General features: G+C 58.9%; 1 protein-coding gene across 8 annotated transcripts in view; it reads right to left on the bottom strand.

The window, feature by feature from the left end:
- The window catches only part of KCNN3 (potassium calcium-activated channel subfamily N member 3), a 124,496-nt gene that overhangs the window by 38,374 nt on the left and 67,372 nt on the right, over positions 1-18,750 (bottom strand). For all 8 annotated transcript variants that reach the window (XR_007148130.1, XR_007148129.1, XM_047840447.1 and 5 more), the window contains one exon: positions 16,862-17,280. Coding sequence is in view for 6 of the 8 variants with exons in the window: in XM_047840447.1 (XP_047696403.1) it covers positions 16,862-17,280 (419 nt within the window). In the remaining 2 variants the exon portion in view is untranslated. The remainder of the gene's footprint in view (positions 1-16,861; positions 17,281-18,750) is intronic.

Genomic DNA, 18,750 nt, shown 5'->3' with positions numbered 1-18,750 from the left:
ACAGCTGCCACCCTTGGCTTTTGTTCAGCACCACGGACCCCGGGGCCATGTGTGAGCTGTTTTCTCCCGGTCCGGCCTGTTCCCGCCATCCGCCATCCGTCGTGGAGCTGACCTGGGGGCCACGTTCTCAGCTTTCCACGTACAGACAGAGCGGCCCAGTGGCTGGGGTTCTTGGGGAGGGTCTCCTCAGAGACCGCTCATCTCGCAGTGTCTCTGGGACTCTCTCTGCCAGGTGGGCAGGCTGCACATCCACTCTGCTTCACAAGGTAACAACGGCCTTTACCACGCGCCACGTGGGCCGGCCTTTACGCGCATCGTGTTCACGGCAACAAGATTAGGATGGCCACGTGCTGTGGTCTTGAACTGGAAACCCAGGCTCAGCTGTGCTAGGGAACTTGCGCAGGATAAAACACCCGCCACGCGACAGAGCCCCCGTGTGAGCTTGGGTCTGGCCCCTCTTGGCCGTTTCATGCCTCTGAGGAAGGGGAGGCTCAGAGGGCTTGATTGGAGAGACTGTGGGGATCCGGCCTTTCTCAGGCATCTCATCCCGGATCCGCATGAGCTGCCTTCACAGGGGGTGAGCCAACGCCAGGGCCGCCCTGCTCAGCTGGCTAGGCTGCACACTGTGCAACTCCATGGAATGCCGTTCCCGGAGACTTCAGTGTGCACGGGGCCCCCTGGAGGGCAATGCCCCGTAGGCGGTGGTCCTGGCTGGAGCCTCAGAGGGAAGAAGGGAGGCTTTGTCCTCTCACTTATGACTTCCAAAGAGAACTAAAGGCAGGCAGCTCCCCAGGTGAACAGACGCTGTGGCGGTGCCTGGGCAGGGTTGTGTGGGAGGGAGGTGGGGACCACCCCGGGGACCAAAAACAAAGAGGAAGAAGATGGAAGAAAGTCCCGGAAAGAAGTTTTCTCCTTGCTGTTTCCCAGCGCAGTGAGGCTTCCTGGTCAGGGCGTAGAGCCCTGTGTGCACAGCCTCCCCCTGCCACGGGAGGAGTGGGCCCCCGGGAGGGGGCAGCGTGGCTGCGGGGCCTTCCCTGACCATTAGCGGTCTCTGCACGTGGAGTGTGGCTGCCTCTGGCCTCTTCCCACAGGCCTGGGCACCCGGGGGGCATGTGTCCCCGGACTGCGGGGGACGGGCTCTGACTAGGTGAAGAGTGACAAGTCTGGGGGAGGCCGGGTCCCAGGGGCTGCTCCAGGCCCACCTATCCCACAGCCAAACCACCCAGACCGTGGTTCACATGACTACATGGAAAATTCTGGAACACATCAGAAGTCATGCTAATTCAGAAGCTCAGTACCATGTGAGGAAGAATGGAGAGAGCCAGCACGCACCCAACTTTCCCTGCTGGGGTGGCGGGGGGTGGGGGTGGCGGGGCGCTTTCCTACCGGAGGAATTTGTGAGTCTCCGTAGCTGGCGTGCCCCAGCATCCTGGACAGCAGCAGCCGGAAGGAAAGGCTCCCAGCCGGGGCCTGGGCCGAGGGGCTCACGCCCTCCTGACTCATCTCCCTGTCCCGGGAGCAGGAGGGGACACAGCTGGGGCCAGACCACCCTCCGCATCCCGACTCCTTTTTCCCGCCTCTTGAACTGAGACATTCTTGCTGGAGGAGGGCAAGGGGCACGAGATGGCCCCGGGAGACCCCTTCTCGCTTGCAGGGTCCGCAGGGCATGGTGTCAGGTCACCCTGTCGCTGACCTCTGAGAACGGGCCCAGCCAGCTCCTTCCCCGGCTGCCTCAAGGGGCCGCGTGGGGAGACACAGATTCGCAGGAGGCTTGCCCTAAACTGACCCAGTGGTGACGAGTGTCCCGAGGAGCACGGAGATGGCTGCCCTGAGGGTCTCTGCCCACGGAACAGGCTCCTCCAAGGGTACGTTAGCCCAGGGGCCAGGACTCTCTCAGGAAGGGACACACAGATGTACGGTCAGGACCTGGGCAGGGGACTTTGCCCCTGGGAGTCACAGTCTTGGGGTTACCCCTAACGCAGCGAACCCCTTCCTTCTAGGTAAAGTGACGGAGGCCGGAGAGGGGCACGCTGGGGCCTGTGCCCTCAACCCCCGGCTGCCTCTTTCGGCCTGAGCCACCAGCCATGTGGGCACCGCGGTGGTTGCCCCAGGAGAGGACCCAGCTGGGGGCTCAGACTCCAGTTTGCTGTGGGACCCTGGGCCTGGGCTTCCTTACCCGTAAATGGGAGGATTTGGCCAAACGAGCCCAGAACCCCTTCCAGCCCAACGGTGGAGGTTTCTTTGATCGCACTCGGCCCCCCACCCCGCCCCTGCCCAGTCTCTGGGGAGCCTGCGGCTGGGCACGGACCACAGACACAACCAGCACCGCCCCCTCTGCAAACCAAGGGGCTCCAAGTTCCACGGAGCCTCTGCCGGCCCCCGGCCGAGACCTCAGTCCCCTGAATACAGGAGGTCCCGGCAACGGGGCAGGAGAGGGTGGGCCGGTGCCACGGCTGGGCTCGGGCCGCCACGCGGGCCCCTTCCTCCGCCTGTCGCCCAGCGAGCCCCCGACCCCTTCACCCCGGCACCCGGCCCCGCTCTGCTTTACAGGAAGTAGCATCACAGAAGATGTTCATGACGCGCTGCCAGGAAACAAGCCTGCCCGGAAACTACAGCCCACTCTGCCCCTTCACTGGCCAAGACCCCAGAGGAGGGAGCGCCCGAAGCAGACAAGAAGCTGGGGACAGGCAGAGCCCAGGAACTGCAGACAAGGCCACACAGCTGTCTGAGTGCCAGGAAGCAAACAGATGCGGAGGAAAGTCTGGCCCACCCAAACGAGGGAGACACAGGAGGCGCGGAGGGAAGGCCTCCTGAATTTATTTTTGGGTCAGATCTGTCCTGATTAGCTTCGGGGCTGCTGGCGGTAATGAAAGCGATGGTGACGGCCCCCGGGGTGAGCACGTATCTGCTTTTACCTGGCGAGTGGTTTCATGAAACGCATCCTGAGCAACGGAACCACCGTCCAGAGACTGCAGGAGACAGAAGGACCCCACTGCCAACGTCGTCACCCGCTCACCCAAACACAGGTTTGTCGGACCGTTAGCTCGAGGGGCCCTGGGCCCTGGGGTCTCGGAGCTCTGATGGGTCAGGGAGGGCCAGGCTGGAAGTGCCCAGGCCGGGAGGCACCCGGGAGCCGGAGGACCCCGGAGGGAGGCCCGTAGGTGCATCGGCCTCTCGGGGCGGGTACCCACACGGCTGTGAACAGGAAGACAGGTTCCCCATGCGCTCGCCTCCTACAAGTGCCGGCACTCAGGTGGACGTTCTCTTAGGGACTCGCCTTCCGCTGGGGGAGAAGCAATCGAGGAAGCTCATACGGCGGCCGAGGCCCCCCGCCGCCCTGGGCCCGTTTCTCTCAGTGCTGGAGAAAACACTGGAAGAGATTACCTCGAGGGAGATGGGGAGGATGTGTGCACATAACCAGCACGTGACAAACGGCTCCCTCCCTCCCCCGGGCTTGAGGTGACCCTCGCCTGGGGCTTCCGAGACCCCGGCCCAGAGCCCCACCGGCCCTTGGGCCTAACTTGGCCACAGCGACCGTCTGGCAAGCTCAGGAGGGCACCGTCTAATTTCCGAAATGACGAAAGCCTCGAGACACGCTGCTCCCTAAATAAGACCCGCACTTTAAATTACACACAAGAACAAAACAAATTACGGGTGCTGGTAACTGAGGGGAGTGCTCGCACACACTAAGCTTGACAAGGTGATTACAAAGCTGGACCCAGTTACCCAGACTCACGTTTCCTTAACTCTGTAAGCCTGACGACGTAGTGTTCACGTCATTACTTCTGACCTGCACTTTCCCGAAGACCGTCTGCCCCCCGCCCCACGCTGAGGCGTGGCCCCGAGGGCCAGGTACCTGAGAGCGGGAAGTGGCTTCCCGCTGGACCTCGGTGCTCTTCACGGCACCGTCAGCGTCGGCCTAGGGGCCAGACAGCACGTCCCCAGACGACCAGAGGACTTCACAGCCCGAACTGAAGAAAGACTACATGTGCTTCGCCCATTTTTCTCTTTCTCCCTTGGCCCCAACACACTCACGTAAGACACCCCTCCCCATTTAACACCCCGAGAGCCCTGCAGCAGGCAGTCGGGACCCCAGGGCGCCAGGCCTCCCCGCCCCGCAGGTCGGGGGACGGGACGGGTCACTGAGCCTGGCTGAGCTGTCGGGCCCTAATGCCCCAGAAGGGGACTGGGGCTCTACCTGTCTGCTCCCTTCCCAGGGCGGCCCGGAAGCAGCAGACCCGGGTCCTGGATTTCATGGTCTCCCGGCTTTTCGCCTCCTCCTCTCGGAGCTTCATAACCGCGCGAAGGAGGCAAGACAGCTTGAAGCTCCAACCTGCAGATCAGAACGAGGCCCGGGGAAGGAAGGGGACTGGCTGGGGTCTGACTTCACGAAGGGCAAGTGACTCGTCCAAGGTGGCACAGCCAGTCCCCTATCAGGGCTCGGCTTTGAGTCTGGGCTTTCTGACTTTTTGCCACCGCTTCCGATTCTGGACGCAGTAGACTTACACGTAGGAATGCAAGGTGCTATTACGATCTTTGCTAATGTTACTGAACTTGAACCAAGCTGGTTTCATCACAGGTGGTCTAGGTGGGACTGCAGGGGCCCTGGACACTAAAGGGACTGCGACCCCGAGGGAGCAGTGCAAGGTTTTCAGGGGTAAGAGACGTCCCCGTGGGAGTACAGGCTGACACCACACACGCTACCCCTACGGCCGCGTGCGAGGCGGCAGGGCTGTGGCCGGGCGAGGTGGCGGGCAGAGAGGATCTGAGAGACATTACAGAGTAGGAATAGCAGTCCGATGCCTGAATACAGAGTGAGAGTGCGGGCAGCGTGAATGGTTGTGAGCCCCGGAGGAACTTATGACCCAGCAGCCCTTCTCCCCTTCTTCGTCAGTAAAAGAACCCAGGAATGAGCAAGGACTATCGATAATAAAAACTATATTTTTCCATCCGTGTAACCGACCACTGGATGTGAATGAAAACGACACGTGTTCCTTCCAGGACAAGTCTTTAAAGGGAGAGCACACATCTTATTTTGTCCTTCCTCCCTCCTGCAGGCTAGAAGGTAAGTGGGATGGCTGGAGCTCCAGCAGCCTTCTTGAACTATGAGGAAGAAACCATGCCCGAGGGCTGGCAGGGCCACAAGACAGAAGGAGCCTGGGTCGCTGATGCTATGGAGCACCATACCTGCTCTGGACTGACCTTTCCAAGTCTTCTTTTGCATAACAAAGAAACTTCTATTTTGTTTAAGCTGCTATTATTCTGAGTTTCCTGTCACTTGCAGTCAAAAGCTAGTGCTCACTGATAAAGCTCCTGAGAAAAAGAAGACAGAAACAGAGAAGCAGAAAGCAATAACAGGCCGTACGCTGATTCTGAACATGGACTTGATGTACGGGACACCGGCTTGTGAGAAAACGCATGTGAATCGGCCTGGATGCACACGGGGCGTCTGAGCGCTCTCCTGCCAGGGCCCCACCTCCCCTCCCGGCCACAGCAAAGTGGCTCCCTCCCTACTTCCGGCTTCCTCTCCAGGCAGGTGCCGGACCCATGTTCTTAGAACGAACCAGACCGTGTTACTCTTCTAGGTAAGAATCTTCAGAGGCTTCCCTCCGCCCTCGGCTTCCATGCCCTAGCACCGCCCAAGGCCCCCACCGTGGGCGTCCCGCCCCCTCTGTAGCTCAGGCCACGGCCACACGTCCGTCCGTCTTCTGTCCTTCTGGTGACTCCGCGCACCGCGCCCTTTGCCGGCGCAGAGCCTCTGTACGTGCCGTTCCCTCTTCTTGGACGGCCTGCCCGCTTGGTCTGTAAACGGCTCAGCCGTTCTCTGCTGACGCATGACCTCTCCAGAGCAACCTTCCAGGCACGTCCCGGCTGAGCAGGATGTGGCTGTCCAACCCCATTACTTAAAAAAAAAAAAAAAAAATATTGCAACCTTGTGTTTAACTTCTTCGCAGCACGTAGCCTAGATGTGAAATCGCTCATCTGGTCCCCGTTACCAGCTTTCCCTGGTAAACTATAAGCCCCGTGAGGGGAAAAACCGTGTGTTTTGTCTTCTAAGGTGTATTTAACCCCTAACACAGTGCCTGGTGAGTAGCTGGACCCAATATGACGAATAACACCATTATTTAGCAAGCCGTTCGCACTAAAGCATCCTGCTCTGGGAGGCCGGGGCATTCCCGAGCTGGTAGGCAGGTCTCTGGGGCGGGCACGACGGCGGGCACGACAGACGATGCCCAGTCCAGGGAAGCAGATCTGGCAGAGGAAGAGACGGTCCAGAAAGCAGGGGAGGAGACCCCAACCCTCGGCACTCAGGCCGCTGGCCGGATAACTACAGCTTTCATCACTGAGACGACCAAGGGGGAGCGACGGACCCCAGGCTGGACGCCCGCCCCTGCTAAGGCTGGGAGCAGGACACGAGCCTCTGGACACCGTGAGCCCCACCGGATCCCCACGTGGTTTAGCGGCCTCCCGGCCTGACCCTCAGCTGTGGTTCCTGTCTGGTGGTGCCTCCCGGGGCCAGGATGCTGGACGCTCGCCGCAGGACTCGGGCCGAGCGGGCCGTCCGCATGCGCTGCGGAGAGGTCAAGGGGCCAGCACGGGGCTGCGTGCTGGCCCGGGTCTCACTCCTCCGTCCCAGCCCACGTGCCTGCCCGGCCACTCTCAAGCTGCATCAGAAGGAGAAGGATGACAAGAAGAGAGGGGGTGGTGTAACATTAGGGGCGCTGGATTTGGTCTGGGGCCTCCACCCGGTGGGGACTCGGACGAGCAGGAGGGAGAGGTCAGGTCAGAACGGAGTCCAAGGAGCAGAGACCATCAGTTTCAAGAAGATGAGACGGGTTCTTGAATATCTCAGGGGCCTTTGGTGGAAGAGGGAACACCAGCCCGCTGCAGTGCAGGCCCGCGGTGAGCTGAATGCTCTTCCCCTGCCGAGGGCTTTCTGGGAATCAGAGGTCCTGCTGCCCCGTGGCTAGCTCGCCCACGGTCACCGCCAGTAGGAGCCCGAAACCATCTCTGGCCAGACGGAGGTGCTTGAAACACCAACCTGTGTTGCTTGAATTTCTTTTGCGTTGATACAGAAAACAGAGTCAGGACCCAAGTCACAAACTAGGAGAAGGTTAATTATAACCAGCATCAGGAAGGTGCTTCTGTCGGAGCTGTCTGCACAGAAGGAATGGTCTTTTAGACTGGCGACTTCCTGGTCCCAGGGCGCGTCCAGCAGAGGCTGTAGGACTCCGGTCAGGTTAATTACACGAACAGTGCGCAAGGTAGACAGTAGAACCAGGAGCCAGGCCGTCCTCTGACTTCAGCCGGGTCGTGTCCATCGCGGGACTCGGCCTCTGTGCACCGACACCCGCTGAGCGTATGTTGGCTCAGCCGAGACATGTTTAAAGTTTCCGAAAGGAGTTTTGCTACCTGGGCCCTGTGCCCTCTCCTGTGGGGTGCCAGGCCCACGTGGCCCGTGTTGGCATGTGTGGGCCGGCCCGCAGGAGCCCCGATGGCAGGCAGCTCCCACGAGCATCCTGGGAGAGGGTGACCGGGTGTCAGGGCTGGTGACCCAGCCAGCAGGGGACTGTGGCGGTGCCGAAAGCCGTAGGCCGTGCACAGCAGGCAAGTAGATGTCTAGGTAACGGGGGGTGTCCGGGGGGCACTCAATGAGCTGCCATTTGGGACATGGTGTGTCCTCCCCCATTCCCCTTCCTAGCTCAGCCCCTGGGTGCCTGTGGCCCAGTGTCGGGGGTGGGGAGTCTGCATTAAACGGGAGGAGAAAGTCTCATGAAAAGATCCCCCAGGGGCGGTACGGTGCCATGGGGACCACAGGGGTCCACACCGGCATGGAAGCGGTGAGGGCGTGCTGACCCTGGGCCACAAGCACGCAGAGAAGGCCTACGGGCGAGGGCCTGGGGCCCTTGCTGGGGGGGTGCCTGCCCTCGGGTGCAAGGCACCAGGCGGTCACCAGGGTCACACAAAACAGCCTCACGTGGAAAGCCTGATAGAATGTGGTTTTCCGGTCTTGACTAAGGCCAGCCCACGGGTAGCTGTGGCTGACGTGGCCTACAGGAGCCCCTCCCTTTCCTCACCTTAGCTCCCTCAGAGGGTTCCAACTCTCATAGGATTTTCGGTAACGGTCACCTCCCAGCCCTGAAGCCCTTTCCCACTGTCCCGGGGTAAGAATTAAACCCTGGGGCCTTGGGCTACCTGGTAAGAAGAACTTCCTTCCTTCCCACACATGGTGGTCATTCCATCCAGCCCCCTGCTGTGGGGCCTGGTTCTCCCCCAGACCCAGCCGCAGGGAGAGGGCTGGTGCTCAGCGGGGCCTACCTCAAGGCACAATCCTGGAGGCAGACACTGGCCCCTTCCCAGCAGAGAGCAGTTAGGGAAACCCAGACTTTAGGTTTGACACAGGCTGGCGTCATTTGGGGACGGACTCGCTGAAAAGATCGAACGGTTTCTCCTGGTTTCTCCTGAGTGCAAGGCGGACTTCACTTCGCACCTGCACGGCCCCAAACGCAGTGCTTAGGAATGCTGGCTTTCCGGAAATTCATCATTTCGCCAATTCTTGACCCTCCTAAGAGGGGTCATCTATTATTATTTAACACAAAAGGCGAATACGCTAGTCACAAGTGAACCGTCACGCGCTGAAGTGTCAAAGAGCACAAAATCACCGCAAATGTGGAGAAACCTTGCTGAATCACAAACCACAGAGAGAGAGAAAGTGTAGAGGAGTAAAGATGCGGAACAATGTCAGACAGGCCCCTGAAACCAGAAGGGGCGCTGCTAGGACCGGGAATGGGGGACAACCCTGGAGCAGAGACCCAGCCCCAAGCCCCTGCTGGCTGACCTCACCGTTGAACCTGAATCCCGCGGCCACTGAGACCCCGCCCGCCCGCCCACCCGCCCACCGGTTCGCACTCCCGGCTCCGCCCCTGCAGACCCCGCCCCCTAGCCCCACCTGTTACCGCTCCCCGCCCCGCCCCTGTCGGCCCCGCCCACCAGTCCCCCGTGTTCTCACTCCCGGCCCCGCCCCTGCAGACCCCGCCCTCCGACCCCACTATTAGCTCTTCCTACTCCGTGGAGACCGCGTCCTACCCTGCAGACCCCGCCCCGCGCCTGCAGACCCCGCCCCCCCGCCCACCTGTTCGCGCTCCCACACCCCCACACCCCCACACCCCCACACCCCCCCCCCCGGGGTCGGGGACGAGGCCGCGGCCTCCAGGAGGAACTTCACCTGAGAACAACTGTGTGTAAAACCCCAGCCCTTCAACTTGACCGTCCAAGCCCTGTTGACACGACACCCGAGCTCCTGCCCAGGATGAAAAGAGGGGTCTTGCGGAGGGAGAAGCCGCCCCCCCCCCCTTCCATCGAGGCATGAACACGAGGGCAGGACACGGGTGCAGAAAACACGATAAAACGGAGGGGAAATCACACCTAAAACCCCGCGGAGGGCACTTAGGGTTTCTGTGTTGCCAACCACCTTCCGCACGTCTGGTACCGATTTCAGATCGCAACCCCCATACGAGGCAAGCCCTGTGTCACGACTATTTTCCTGCCTTACAGGCCTCGACAGGCTGATTTTTACATCGTCACCCAACTGCCCATCGTAAGGACGCGCTGTGATTTACTTACCTGCTCAAACCCTGGCCTTTAATTTGGTGTCTGACTCTCCACTACTGGACAGGGTGCCGTGCTGAAGCACCAGCGGCAGTCTCCCGTGGTCCCCCCACCCGGAGGGAGGTCTCCCGTGGTCCCCCCACCCGGAGGAACCACCCCCCCCCCAACAAAAACAGCTTTCTCCAGCCCTCATTACGCTTACTTAAACTTTTGTCAACTCCAGAGGAGAAAAAGTCATTCTGCGTGTCGTTTCTATGTGTGCTTCTCTGGTTAGCCAGGCTGAAGGAGTGTGTTCTCACCGGCCTTTGTATCTCTTCTGCGGTGGTTGTCTGTTTTTACTTCTGGCATTGTGTTTTGCTTTCTGAGGGGACTTTTTCTGATGGGGTTCTGAGACTGCTCTGTGTAACAGGGATGTTTACTTCTTGTCACATTTGCTGCAAATATTTTCCCTCGTGTAACATTTGCCTTTTTAAGCAGGCATGTGTTTTTTGAAGGGTGGAAATCTAAAGTTGCGCACAGGCCGTGCACAGAGGCGACAGTCTCTCTCTCCATGTTCTCTTCCGAGGTTCCTTCCCATCTCAGGATTGATTAAATATTCGCTTTGTTTTCTGGAGCTTACTCGTGGTTTCTCCTTTCGCGTCTGACTCTTTCATCCGCCTGGAATTTATGTCGATGGCTGGTGAGAGGCGGGCTCTAATTTGATTTTTCATCCAGGGATCTAATCTCCAATCTCCCCGTTAACATGCGCTGAAGAACCTACTGCTTCCTATTTGGTTTTCTTTCTCTTATCGCTTCTCAGCCCTTGACTGAGATCAACTGTGGTTTTCTTCCTCATCTACTGGCTTCTTACATAGTAGGGATTATTTCAGGGCTTCCCCTTAGGGTTCACTGATCTATCGCTACTGATCCTGCAGAAACACCACCGGGACTTAATTACTTAAGTTTTAGAATACATTTTAATATCTAGCAAAGTCCCTCTCAATGATCTTCTTCCAAAAGAAGTTAAGCTATTCTCGTTTATTTATTAAAACATCACAAAATCAGTACTCACTCCCCCTTAAAATTCCTAATTTTCTTTTAATAAAACCCTTTTAAAAATTTTTTTAAAGTTCATATATTTATTCTGAGAGAGGGAGAGGGAGAGGGAGAATCCCAAGCAGGCTCCACGACATCAGCACAGAGCCCGATGCAGGCCTCAAAGTCACAAATCGTGAGATCATGACCTGAGCCGAAACCAAGAGTCGGACGCCCAACCAACTGAGCCGTCCAGGTGCCCCTTAATAAAAAACTTTCGGGATGTTTTCCCTCCACATACGACTTTGGTCGCACCATGAGTTTAGACACACAGTCATCATCGTAATTTTTAAAAGAGCCTTTAATGGTGGTTTTGAATAATTCTCTTTTGGCCGAGGTGTGTAGCTGAGGGAATTGCTTTAAAAGTTCCCCTAAAAAGTTCCCTTTTAGCTGAACTTTTATAGCCTCATGGTTAGAGAATATGTCTGAAGATTTTTTTGTGATATTTTGAAACATGTGGCCAAGAAGTTGGTCGATTTTTGTCAATGTACCATGGGTGCTTAAAAAGATGTACTATTTGTTTATAGGCTACAAAGTTCAATATTTATCAGTTATTGAAGCAGGCAGTGATTCAGGTCTCAATCTCCTTATTTATTTTTGCATCGAAGTTCCCAGTGGATGCTACTTTTATCCATATTAAACGGTCCTTCTAGACCATTGAATGCTTTTTTGCTTTGAATTCTAGTTGGTTTAAAATGAGGATTTCTCTTCAATTGCCCTTTGGTTTGTACTTACCTAATAAATCTCTGGTATTCATTTGTTTTTCCAGGTCTTTCTGCTTTAGGAACCTCTTCTGTAAACAGCATGAAATCAAATTTTGCTTTTAAATCCCATCTAGGAGACACTGCTTTCGAACAGCGGAGGGAAACTCAATTATGCTGACTGTTCTCAACTGTGAGTTTGGTTGTTTTTCTCATCTGGCTTCACGCTTTCTATGGTTTTAAATTCTTCCTACTTCTTCTGTCCTTCTGCTCCTGACGTGGTTTGTGTCTCGTGCAGGGGTGTGGAGGGGGCACGTTCTCAAAGAGGGGAGAGGCGTGGCTCTGGGGCGGGGTTTGCGGATCTCAGGTCGGGTTGTTTGGACCGCCCTGTGCCTCAGTTTTCTCACATGGACGGCAGAGATGAGTGACAGCAGCCCCCACACCCCGCAGAGCTGTGGTTAAGTGACATAACACGTGGCTGGTGCCACTGCTGTCCTCATTGTCACACTTCCAAACTCCACCTGTGGTTACCTTTAGGTCTAAAAATTATTTAAACTATATCTCTCTAGTTATCAAAATTGAGTGATACGGCTTTAAAATTCTTTTCTACCGAAGAGGACGAAGGTTGTCCACTCTGACTCATCCTTTGTCTTCTCTCCACTTTCTAATCTGAGGGTTTGCAGCCTCTACCTATTACGCGTTTTTTTCTCCTCGTCTTCCCGGAGTCTGCTGTTTGCCTGACATCGGGGTTGGGTTTTGCGGCCATGGTGTTGCCCACCCCTCTTGCTCTCACATCACCCCATCAAGACCTTTACCGGGATCCATTCCCCAAAACTTCTGAGCCCACAGAACTCCAAGCAGGACTTCTGTTCCTGTGTCCTTGAGGGAATGACACCAATGTCTGAAATGTAGGGCTCCAGAGGAGAAGCGTGCTCTGTGTAGCCCATGTGTCCCGGGATGGCTGAACCTTCAGGTTCAGGGAGTTTTCCAGAAGGAGTTTATTTGCAAACGTGTAGGTATACCTTCATTTCCCTGTTCTTATATGTGTCCATCTGTCTGATCTTTTTCAAAAAATTTTAATATTTTTTTTGGGGAAAGAGAGAGAGAGCGAGAGAGCAGGGGCAGGGAGCAAGGGAGAGACAGAATCCCAAGCAGCCTCCACACTCAGCACAGAGTCCGACACGAGGCTCAAACTCACCAACCGTGAGATCATGACCGGAGCCAAAACCGAGAGTCGGACGCTGAACTGACTGGACCACCAGGTGCCCCCGATCTGCCTGGTCCTACCCCCGACCCCACCCCTCAGGCTGCCAGTTCTGGAAAAGTTTTCTTGGTGTACATCTTTGATGATGCTTTTTTTCTCCAAATTATGCTGGTTCTTGGGTCTGGCCTTGATTCTAGAACCTCCAGTTCTGACCCACGATTCACCATCTCTCATCTCTTTGTTCTGTTCTACATTCTGGAAGAACTTTTAAGTTTGTCTTCCACATCCCACATCTTTTAAAAACTCAGTGCCTGCAATGTGAATTTTCTTTTTGCTCAGACAATTTTAGTTTTCTGGAACTCTGTGCCTATGTGAACCAAATACAGTTTCCTTTCATATCTGCTCCCTCTTCTCTGGCACAGAAATCACAGCCTCTTGCACCATTAGAGAAGCCCCAGGACCTTCTAATGTTGCTCCCTCCTCTCCGTCTCTCTCATAACAACGTTCTTCTGCACCTGCAGGATTATTTCCCCGTTCTTAATGCAGCAGGTTTGTTTCCAGGGCCTCAGGGAGGATCCCCCCCACATGCTCTGCCGTGAACTTGCCTCGGTTTTGGGGTGACTGTCCAGACCCGGCACCTGCCTGCCTTGGGCTCTTCCCTGCCCCCAGGGACACTGGCCTCTCCCTCCTCCAGCTGGAGGGCAGGCTTCTTCCAAAGTGGCAGGTGCTCTCCTGTCCTCACTGACTAGCCCTCTGACCCTCCAACCAGTGGTTTGCAAGGTTTCAAAGTCGTGGACTCCCGTTGGTACAAAGATTCTGGGCGCGAACCCCTCTGCTGTGTGTGTATTTATCGTACATTGCACACAAGAGTTACCATCCACTCGCATGGTGACTACTTAAAGGCTGAAGTTTTGTAATACAAATGACTGGACAGAAGTCTTTCCCATCGTCCCCGTGGGTCTCAGTGTGCATCCCACGCTGGCGGCCGCACCGCAAACCCCTGGGGGCCCATCAGAACCCACAGCCCCTTCTCAGCTCTGCCCACAAGGGCTCGGCCTGGGGCTGTGTCAGCCCCACCCAGGGGGCCCCCTAGACTGCGTCCCCACTCCTTTCTCAGCCTTGAAGCCCCCTGCCCGTGGTGGCAGGGGTCTGTGGGAGGGAGAGGCCGAGGAGGGGGCTGTCCTCGCCCCATTTCTCACTGAAGCACAAGTGTGTGGAAAGAGATGAACGTTCACACCGTCACCAGCAAAGCCCTGCCGACAGGCTGGCTGTGTGCGGAACTCGGAGCCCGGGAGGGAAGGTCCACAGGGAATCCGTTCAAGAGGCTGGAGGTCGTTTGCCAAACCTTACGGATCCCGCCCACGTCATCCTCTGCTCGATCACAAGACTCTCTGCACTTCATCAATGTTGGAGCGTCCTTGTTGCCGTCCCCAGGGCGCTGGGGACGCCCGCGGGGGGGGGGGGGGGGGGAGGAGGGGGAGGCAGGAAAGCCCACTTCCCGAGCCTGCGGCCCCTGAGGCCGGGCTCTCCCCCAGCCGGGCTGCGGGCGGCGACAGAGCTTAATGAGGAGGTTCCCACGACAGGCTCGGGGGAGGGCTGTGGGAGGCGGGCAGGCGGCCAGGAGAATCCCGGAGAACGCCCAGGCCACAGCTGTCAGGCCCGCAGCCGAGACGGAAGGCGGCTCCGGGTCCAAGGAAAACAAGCTGTTGCCGCTGCCCTGCCGGCAGCCAGGGGCAGCCCGCCCTGGGCGAGGGCCACCTCCGTCTCCTTCCTCAGAAGGAGCAAATGTGCAAACCCGTCCTTGTCACATAAAAGCCAACCTGAGACACGAGAAACGTCTTTTGAAACGCGTCTTGCCGAAGAGGGGTCTCCATAGCAACCCGGGAGTGTGTGTCCACGACGAGCAGGGGTCCGGGCCGACGACAGCGCCGGGGTGCGGAGCCTGCCCTGGGCATCGGCACATGCGCGGTTCTCTAGGACCGCCACGCTGCTCTGTGACCTCGGGCAAGCCGTGTGCCCCCTGCTGTCCGCGGGGACAGAGGCGTCCCCGGGTCAGCTGGGCCAGATGGAGGTCACCTGCCGGCGGCCCGATGCCACAGCCCCCAGGGCAGCCCAGCTTCGGGCCAGGCTCTGACTGACTGGCTCCTGCCCCTTATCTATGACCCGACACCGGGAAGGGCCATGGTCACTTAAGCTGGGCCCTGAAAGAAACTGCTTGGTCACGGTAACAGGAGTGTTTCCCCGAGTAGGAAAAAGTGTACTCGTTTGTACCTGTTGTCACAGTCCCGAAGGCCGGACTCGGGCAGGCTTCCCGCACGGCTCTCCCGGGGCTGCTCCGGGTATCGGCACCCAGGGTGCAGGGCGCAGGCCGACGGCGGCCGTGAGGTGCCAGGGGCCAAAGGGCGCCTCGGGCGACCCCTCGGGGAGCCCTGGAGCCCGGACGGCCCCGGGTAAAGGCGCCGGGCCTTTACAGGCCTATGCTGACAGGTCTCCGCTGGGGCTTTAACCTGGGCCAGGCGCTGGGGCCTCCCTTCAGCCAGGGCAGCTGTGGGGGAGGGGCAAGGCCTGACAAGCCCCTGGGGGGAAGGACTGGGCGTGTGGCTGGCACCTCCACTCGGCCTGAATTTACCCAGAAGTCCCTCCTCACCCCCCTCCACCCCCACCCCGGCCAGGACCACGGTACAGGGGCAGGAGCGCAGACAGCAGAGGCCTGGGGTCTGAGCTCCAGCTGAATGGCCGTGACCCTCTGGGGTCGGGTCTCCTGGTCCCCGGGAGAGGCCAGGCCACAGGTTCCTTGCGAGGGCGAGAGTCGCCTGGGGTGGGAGACATACGTGGGCCGAGTTCACACTCTGGGCCCACACATGCCAGCTCTCCCACACCTCCACCCCAGGCCGGTGCTTTCCCCCAGCCTCCTCAGCTCTAAAGTGGGGATGCTCAACAAGCCGAGACCACGGAGATGACACACAGAGAGCTGGCGGCAGAGCTGGGAGCCAGGAGCAGCTGCCAAGGCTGGGCTGTGCCTCAGGTGCCATCGAGAGGAAGCCGTCTGGGCAAAGGGCCTTTTCACAAGAGGGGGGGGGCCCTTTAGGAGGACTTGGGACTTGCTCACTGTAACTCCGTGCCTTTGCTGGGACCTCAGCACGTCTGCGGGCAGGAAGCCAGGGGAGCCCGGCCCGGGCTCAGAAGGCTCGGTGGGCCATTCAATGCCAAATAAAAGGCAACAGAGTACTTTGCAAACTACGCGCTTATTTTTGAGTCAAAAATAGTCATGGACCCGTGGCAGGTTCAATTTGCAATGAAACTCACTTGCAGACGTTTTGTTCCCGGTTCAGCCCATTTGCTCGTCTAAAAACCACAGTGAGCATCACACGCACGCAGGGCTGATGCAAGGGTGTGGGAGGCTTCAGACACCTTAAAGGGCTTGGCGAACTCAATTACAGGTATTGGAAGGCTCGGCTCCGATCAAGTAGGAAAAAAAACAGGGAAGCATGGGTCCTCGTATGGTAGGAGCTGCTTGCTTCTAATTATATGAAGGGGCCACGAAATTCCCAGGAGTTGCCGAAAGACCCCCGTTACAACGATTGATTTCCACTCTGGTGGTGAGGCAGCGCATGGGCCCCACTCAGCACCGACGACAAGGCCTGGAAAGTAGGTGCTATGACCCCCGCTTGCAGGTGACAGACCTGAGGCCCAGAGAGGTACCGTGACCCGCACAATGTACAGCCAGGAGTACGATCAGGACTTTAGGGCTGGACCCAAGCCCTCCCCGCGGGACGCGTGTCCCCCCACCAGGCGAACTTGTTAACATGCAAATCCTGTCTAGTGGCTCTCGGTGAGGCCTGAGCCTCCACGTCTAACAGGTTCCCGGGGACGCGAGGCTGCCGCTCTGCGGACCGCTCGCCGCATAGCGAGGCTCCCACAGTGCCCAGTGAAAAGGGTTTCTGGGTGAATACCTTTGAGAAAGTCTGGACTCAACAAAATGAAACCAGCTTCCTTATGGCGGGACTTCCCAAAGCCTTGAAAATGCCGGTGAGGCATCGTCAACATCCAAGAGGAAGAGACAATACATAACTGCAAGGTGTCAGCCGCGAGGACGGGCGAGGAACACACCGGATTCCACGCGGGTTCACAGGGGGACACCGAGGACAATGCACGCGGCACCTAGCTTACCCGGCCTGTGGTCCGGCCCCACCCGCTCCCCCCCGCCCCTGACCACCACCCCGGTCCCCCGGCCTCGCTGCCGCCCCAGCCGCCGCGGAGCGCACGCGTGTACCTTTCGCAGACACGCACGGTCCAGGCGGCGATGATCCACAGCGAGATGCTGAACACCAGCAGCACGGTGCCGGGGCAGATGGTCATGAGGGTCTTCATGACGAAGCGGGTGTTGAAGTTGATTTTGTTGAGCGCCCCGATGCTGCGGGACGAGGCGTCCGTGAACAGCTTGCTGTGCAGCAGCATGACGCGGGCTATCAGGTACAGGCGCAGGAACATGGGGATGGACAGGATGATGTCCACGTCGGCCTCCGCCCGCGACGGCGTGTAGGAGAAGGCCAGGCGCGCCGTCCAGAAGAACTTGTACTCGCCGGGGACGGGGTGGATGGCGCACACCAGCATCTCCAGGCTGATGCGCAGGACGCGCTCGCAGGTCATGGCTATCCGCCAGTCGTCCGCGCCGTTGTCAATCACGAAGAGCTGGGGGGGCAGAGAGCGCGTTAGAGGGGCCAGGGCTCGCCTGGGGCCTCCGGGGAAGGGCCGCGAAGGGGAAGAAGAGCCCCTCATTTATATTCACAACAGGACGCTGGGCCCCCGCCAGGCCCTCGAGAGGAAAAGGTGTTTCCTACCCGAGCGAACTCCCAAGGCTGGTGTAGACGCCCGTCCCCGGCAGAGGAGGGATGCAAGGGCGGCCAGCACCTTGCCCCCACGACGCGGCAGAGTGTTTGCGTGGGGCCCTAGAGCCAGACTGGCTGGGTCCGGACCCTGAGCCCAACACTCACTAACCAGCACTGGGGTCCTGGGGACGTTAGCGAGCCTCGCCGTGCCTCAGTTTCCTCATCCGGGGACCAGACAGCACCTGCTCTGCAGCCACCACTGGGAGGCTGTGACGGATTAGCCTACGCGACAGGCTTGGCCCCGAGCCGGCACCCGGGAAGCGCTAGCGGTTAGGACTCTGGGCGCCACAGACGGACGGGGTCCCGCCCTTCAGTAACATGAGGGTTGGGCCCCGGGACGGCTGCGGACCTTGGGGCCCCCCCGCCTTGAGGCGGAGAGTCCTGCTGCCGCGTGGCCGGGCCTGGCTGGCGCCGGGGTTCACATGCGGGGACGGCCCTGGCCCCGTTCTCAAGGACCGTCCCACCTGAGGATGCGAGGCTAAACGAAACAGCTCGGACGGAGCGCAGCCTCCGCAAGGGGCACCGGGAGGGGGCGCTGAGCCCAGCCGCCAGCCGGGACCCCCCTCCGGCCTCCCCCAGGGCAGCCGAGCAGGGGGCTCCCAGACGCAGGTTTCCCCCGTCCCCAGACACAGAAAGGCCCTAGTGGCTGCTCCGTGGGTGCCCTCTGCTCCTAAGTGCCACCGACAGGCCACGCCATGGTCGTGTGACTGCTGGCCGGACTCTTCCCCCACACAGCGAAAACCATCCACCCTGTGACAACCAGCGTCGGGTTACTATAGAAACTGGGTTCACCGTGGGCAGGAGCTGAGGCAGTGAGTGGCAGACCTCCCTGACTCCCCGGAGCGGAGGGAGACGGGACGCCAGCCGCTGGCTCTGCCCGGCTTGACAGGAAGGTGCCGGCCCCCCCCGGGGGGGACCACGTGCCCCTCAAGGGCCTGCTGGTGTCAGTTTCCCGGGGGGATGGGGCAGTGGGGGTCGAGGCCAGTGAGTGGCACTGGAGTGTCTGCACCCAGTTATTAGCTGTGTGACCTCAGGCAGGTCAGACCGCTTCTCTGAGCCTGTCTCCACCTCTGTCCCGGGCCTGTTAGTGTTGACCCTGCCCGCCTCAGGGGGCCAGCGTCGGGATCCAGTAAGACAGATGATACGAGGACGTGTGCATCAGCAACTACTCCACATACGTGAGGCATCCAGGAGGCCGGCCCGGGGGTGGGGGGTGGGGGGTGGGAGGGGCACTCACACACGGCGTGGGGGAGCGATGGACGGAGGGACGGAC

The sequence above is a fragment of the Prionailurus viverrinus genome, chromosome F1 (genome assembly GCF_022837055.1).
Source record: "Prionailurus viverrinus isolate Anna chromosome F1, UM_Priviv_1.0, whole genome shotgun sequence".
In the NCBI taxonomy this organism is placed as follows: Eukaryota; Metazoa; Chordata; class Mammalia; order Carnivora; family Felidae; genus Prionailurus; species Prionailurus viverrinus.
Note: the sequence above shows the minus strand (reverse complement) of the source record. Positions and strands in the feature narration are given on the sequence as shown.